The 5,648-nt window shown below is 57.6% G+C and overlaps 1 protein-coding gene across 1 annotated transcript; it reads right to left on the bottom strand.

The window, feature by feature from the left end:
• Positions 1-456: 456 nt before the first annotated feature.
• Positions 457-4,888, bottom strand: Mnx1 (motor neuron and pancreas homeobox 1). Its single transcript, XM_052172392.1, has 3 exons — positions 4,195-4,888; positions 1,342-1,502; positions 457-819 (listed from the first exon to the last, which is right to left on the bottom strand). Exons 1-3 carry the CDS (start codon positions 4,886-4,888, stop codon positions 457-459), a joined length of 1,218 nt encoding a protein of 405 aa, XP_052028352.1.
• Positions 4,889-5,648: the final 760 nt, after the last annotated feature.

Here is a 5,648-nt window from a genome sequence, read left to right as displayed (position 1 = left end):
CATTCTGAGTTTTTTCAGCAATCTGAATGCTCATGACATAACACCCCACTCCACTACCCCCCCATACATAGGCATAACACCCTTTTCCTCCCTCTGTTTTCAATTTTCCGCAGAATGGTTGTCTCCAAAGGAGGGTTCAAGTTTCTAGGTCGCTTCACACTGAAGAAGGAAGAGTCAGGCAGGAGCCACTCCTAGAAAGGGTAGTTTCTCACAAACACCTCTGACCAACATGACCCCGAAATTAAATGTAAAAGAATGAAAGATCACATTGGAGCTCCTCTCTCATTCTCTCTTGCTGTTCTTCGAGGATCCAAAAAAGTATCCGCGCCCCAGCCCGCACCTGGATGCGTGGTCCAGGAAGAGGCTGTCAGCCTGGCCGCAGGCCATAGGATGCGGTTGGAAACCGCCCTCCCTCCGCAGCCCAGACAGCCATCCCCGCTGCCGCCCTTGGGGCAACTACTGGGGCAGAGGTTGGTGTCCCGGCCCGCCTGGCCTTGGGGGAGGCGAGTCGTCTTCAGATGAGCAGTCGGATGAGGCAGCCTGGGCACCGGCACCATTGCTGTAGGGGAAGTGGTCTTCTTCTTCTTCATCTTCGTCCTCATCCGGGTCACTGTCCCGCAAGTCCCGCAGACGACGGCCGCTGGCCTTGTCCCCCGAAACCGGAGGCCCCAGCAGCTCCTCCTCCGTCTTCTCCTCAGTGCCGCCTTTGCCGGCGCCCCCGCTGCCGCCCTTCTGCTTCTCAGCCTCCTGCGCCGCCTGCTCTTTGGCCTTTTTGCTGCGTTTCCATTTCATTCGGCGGTTCTGGAACCAAATCTTCACCTGCAGGCACAATCTGGCGTGAGAAACCAGCTACCTGCATCCCCACGAATCCAGAGGGTGCAAGCATTCGGGGCCCCTGCCCCTCAGCCCACCCTCGCCCTAGAGGGGCTTCGCTAGAGGACTAAGAAGCTAACCGGGCAGCAGCTTCTCCACTTCTTTGGCCGTAAATCTACCCTGTTCAGCAATACCCCGTGGGGGTAGTGTCCCTAACTCCCCAGCTGGGCAAGTTTTATGCCCTCGGCCTACCGAGGCACCAAGGCAACTGGCAAGTCACCAAACTCTCGAATCCGCAACCTTTCTCGGAAAAATAACCTCCTTGAATGCGGCTTGAGGGACACCTCCAGAATAGCTTGTTAAATACAGATTCTCAGCCTGCTCCCCAACTTAACTGAATCAAACATCCAGGCATGTAAAGATGTCTGGGGCATCCTAGACTGAAAATTAATACCCAACCTAAAGATAAAGAAGCTAGGACTCAGGTCCCCCAAATCAGCACCCGCCTTCCAGTTCGTCGGTGCGCACCTGGGTCTCGGTGAGCATGAGCGAGGTAGCCACCTCGAAACGCTTGGGTCGCGACAAGTACTTGTTGAGCTTGAACTGGTGTTCCAGTTCCAGCAGCTGCTGGCTGGTGAAGGCTGTGCGAGGCCTTCGGCATTTCCCCAAGAGGTTTGACTGCGCCTGGGCTGTGGATGGAAAGGACAAGGGGCCTCTGTAAGTTTGTCCACTGAGGGCGAGGCAGTGTTCCACGCTGCCCTTTCCCCTTCTGTGGCCCAGCCTCCAGAGCCCACCCTACAGACGCTTCAGCATCAGTGCCCACTCCCCTTGGCCCACATCTCAGACACCAAGTGGAAGTGGAGAGCTCATCTCAATTGAGAGCCATGGTTAAAGAGGGCCTGTGGCCTGAGCACAGTGGCCACCAGGATGAACACTGGTGGAAAGAGGCTTGGGTAGCTGGCCTGGACCAGCAACCAAGAAACCAAACTGACCCTGTTTTCATGGAGGGCCTTCTCGGGTCTCAAGCAGAAGAACCCATTCACCCTCTTGGTTCCACCTCCATCTCAAGGCAGAAGGGGAAAGGGGCGTGGGCGCGGGAACGGTGGGGGAGGGAGAAAGGGAAGGATAGGGACGGAAGCCAGAGTCTGGATAGGCATTCATCAGGGTGTCCCCATGGCTCGTTGACACGCTCCCTCCTCCTCCTAGTGCTAAGGGCAAAGGCTGAGGACTGGAAGCCTGTCGGACGATTCTCATTACTCAGATTAAAGGGTGACCTGTGAGTGGATCTGGTTTTCTGTGTGTTCCGGGAGATCTGCCTAGCTTTATTTACATAATTTCGCACGGTTACATCACAGAGAATTTTATGACCTCAAAATGAAACTTCCCTTGATTTCCCAGGAGTGTGAAGAGTGTTAGACAATAAAAGAAAAAAAGCAAAGGAAAGAAAGAGGCCAGCCCCTGACTGGGATGGGCTCAGCCTCCCCAGGGATGGGTAATTTGCTTTATAGGAAGGTCCACGCCCCCTGCTTTAGTTAAACAAGGCTACAAATTCCCAACTTGACAATACATTAGAACTCTAATTAAAACGTTGTCTTGGAAGGGATCATTCGGGAAATGCCATCCAGTAGAAACAGCCAATTAAAGAAAATCAAGCTAGCTTTCCTGGGTGAGAGGGGAAGTCCCAGGAACAGAACACACTCAGCCACCCTAGACTGCATCCCTTGGTGCCCACTGGGGGCTGGGCCTCCCTTTCCTAATGTAGACATGGCAGCACTGTAAATGCTGACGCCATGAGACATCGTGGGCTGCATGTGCTGGCAAAGGAATCCCACTTGCATGGCTTTTGAGTGATCATGGGCTCCACAAAAACATCCCTTCTCTCCCAGAGACCACTTGTGTAGCCAGGAAACCCAGGGCCATAGGGATCTATCTGTTGCTGACCACTGGCCAGCTCCTCTCTGGACCACTATGTTTCTCAGGCCTGGGAAGTGCAGCCTTAGTGGACATCCGTGGGCAGCTTTCCATCCGAAACCTGGGCTCCTCAGCCAGGCTCAGGTCCTGCTCAGGACTTAGTGTCTAGGGATGATTCCTGAGCTGCAGCCCGACTGAGGTTAGTGGGAGCCTTTCCTCTTCGCTGAGATCAACAAGGCTGGCCTTCTTGGAGCCCATCTGGGAAAACCCTGGGTGGCTGGGAGCAAACAAGTGGGCAGGCAGGCTGTGATTCTCTCACCACCTCGCTACCTCTGCAGTGCTCTGGGGCCCTGGCTTTCTCTGTTTAGTCACGACCACCGATTCCAGCAGAGGAATCTCAATTCTGGCGAGTGTTTATTTCTGTTTTCTTTTTTGCTTCTTTCCCCCTCCAGTTCCCCCTCCAGTGCCTGCATCTTCCCAGCCTAAACAAACCCGCTCAGACGGAAACAATGGGGTCTCTTTGTTTGGGTGTTGGGCGGCTTACAGAGGAAAGCATATACATCTTCTGTTCCATCCTGAATGGAAGGGCAGCTTGCCCCTGTCCTGGAGTGGAGCGCAGAGCCGGAGTCGGAGCCAGGGTGCTCTACACAGATGCAGCATGAGCCAGGGCAGTCGGAGATGGCCCCTGCAAGGTTGTCTCTCTTGGGTGAGAGAGGATGCACAAGGCTGGACCTTCTTTGTCCTCACCTTGTACAGGAACTTTCTAAGGTGCTGGGCACCTGGAGTTCCCAGCCAAGTACTTTCTATTTACAGTCCCTGTGACCCTATATTCAAAACAGATCAGTTGGACATTGTTTGGAGGGACCTCCAACCCCACCAACACACACACACACACAGAGAGAGAGAGAGAGAGAGAGAGAGAGAGAGAGAGAGAGAGAGAGTCAGAGAAAGAGACAAAACGAGACACAGACACAGAGACACACAACTGCCTTGCCTTTCAGAGGAAGGCAGAGGCCTTACAAGGGCCATGGAAGACCTACTTCTGAACCCAGTGATGTGGCTCTTTGTAGCCTATAATGGAACCCCTGACCAAGTTCATGTTCTCATGATGAGTCCCGGGTTTCAGCGACCCCCCAAACCTGCCCCAATCGAGGGCCTTCTTTGGCTAGCCTTCCCGTGCACTTCCCCCTCTAGCTAGCAGGTTAATCATTAGGTTTTAGCTTCACACCTCCAACCTCCCCCTGCCCGTTAAGAGAGAAAGAGAAGGCAAGGCCTGCTCGTGGCCATCTTAATAATTCGCGGCTCCTTTCACGCCGTGGGGCCCACGGGAGGCCTCACAGGCCCAGGAATGAGCCACAGCGGCTTCGCTGTGCTTCCACAGCTCGCTGGGAGGTGAGAGCAAAAGGAACGGGGTGCGAGAGAGGAGGATGCGCATGAAAACTGGCCCGGTGCAGCGGCGCAGGTACTCACAGCTGAAGTCCGGCATCTTGGGCAGGATCATGCCCGCGGTAGACGCGCGCAGCCACTGGTCCAGTTGGAAGGTGCTGGCACCCAGCTTGATGGGGTCTGCAGGGTGCGCAGGGTGCGCGCCCTGCACCTGAGGGTACGAGTAGGAAAGCGCCGGGTGCTGTCCCGCTAGTGCTGCCGCTGCAGCTGCCGCCGAGTAACTGTAGACCGGGTGTCCGTAGAGAGCCGCCTGTGCAGGGAGGCCCGCGCCGCCCTGTGCGCCCCCCGGGTGCAGCCCCAGTGCCAGGCCGCCCGCAGCCGCGGCAGCCGCAGCAGCAGCCGCGGCGGCGGCTGTACCGTGGTGCGCGTGGTGGTGGGGAGTGCCTGGCCCACCCGCCGCGCCGCTGCCGCCTCCTCCAGCGCCCAGGAAACCGGGCTTGGGCAGCAACGCGCAATGTGCAGCCAGCAAGCGCGGCGGCGACGGGCTCTCAGCTCTCAGCCGGTCACCGGGCGCTGCAGTAGCCTCCGAGGACGCGGGGCTGCAGCTGCGGCTCGCCCCGCTACTGGTCCCCCCGCCACCGCTGCCGCCGCGGCCGGGACCAGATGCTGTAGCCGCGAGGGAAGTGACCAAGGCCAGAGGCGCGCTCTGCGTGGAGGCGGCTCGCGGGGGATCCACAGCCAGCAAGGCGTCGATGCGGAAATTTTTGGATTTTTCCATCGGCTCGTTTGGAGCTGACGATCAGGGTCCAAGGGTGGGCGATGCGGTCGTGTGCGGGCTTACAGAGACTGAGCGTGGCGGTGGCCAGCCTTGGGGTCGGTATTGTTACTGAGATTATTTGCCAATAATCAAAGTCGCAGCCGGAAACTCAGCCGAGAGCCACCATGGTCCAGGCGTCTACTCCTTGCGGTCCTCGTGGGCACCTCGCTCCACTCTCTGGTATGAACTTCCACGCGAGCGCTCCTGCGAGTTTGGGTTGGGGAGGCCGACTCTCAGCTCTCAAGCGCTCAAGCGACCGCATCGAGGCCACTGGCGCCTTGGTGGGGACCCGCGCCCCTCCGCACACTTGAAGCTCTGCGCGGTCCGGGATTGGCGCGCTCAGCGGGGGCCCGAGGAGGGGTGTCTGCCCAGCGATTGGCCGAGGGGTGCACCTGTCACGGTCCAATTAGCTTACCGCCCCGCCCTTGCGCCCCTAGGTCCTAAGCAGCGGGTGGTGAACAGCAGCGGTAGCCGGAGGAGGCAGGTTGGAGAGTTTGGAGGCTGAAAACAAGCTTGCTGCTTCCTTGATGCCAAGAGAGTGGCGAGCACCAGCAACCCTGGGTCCCAGTGAGTGCCCCTGAGTTCCTTTGACACCTTGTTCCTCCGGAGGCCGACACCTTATCTTCCTCCAGTTTCTCAAGCTCCTTTGCGGGAGCCGTGGAATATCCTCACCCCTGAAGTCCACTAGGTGCCTAAACCGGGACCCTGAGCTTAGCACACT

Source organism: Apodemus sylvaticus, chromosome 2 (assembly GCF_947179515.1).
Source record: "Apodemus sylvaticus chromosome 2, mApoSyl1.1, whole genome shotgun sequence".
NCBI classification, from domain to species: Eukaryota; Metazoa; Chordata; class Mammalia; order Rodentia; family Muridae; genus Apodemus; species Apodemus sylvaticus.
This window is presented reverse-complemented; position numbering and strand designations above follow the sequence as displayed.

What these genes read in the sequence shown, in the direction of transcription:
- Mnx1 (XM_052172392.1), bottom strand. Translation starts at nt 4,888, where the DNA reads ATGGAAAAATCCAAAAATTTCCGCATCGACGCCTTGCTGGCTGTGGAT. An exon ending in CAAGATGCCGGACTTCAGCT is followed by an intron (nt 1,503 to 4,194) that starts GTGAGTACCTGC and finishes TTCCATCCACAG; the next exon opens with CCCAGGCGCAGTCAAACCTC. An exon ending in TCATGCTCACCGAGACCCAG is followed by an intron (nt 820 to 1,341) that starts GTGCGCACCGAC and finishes TTGTGCCTGCAG; the next exon opens with GTGAAGATTTGGTTCCAGAA.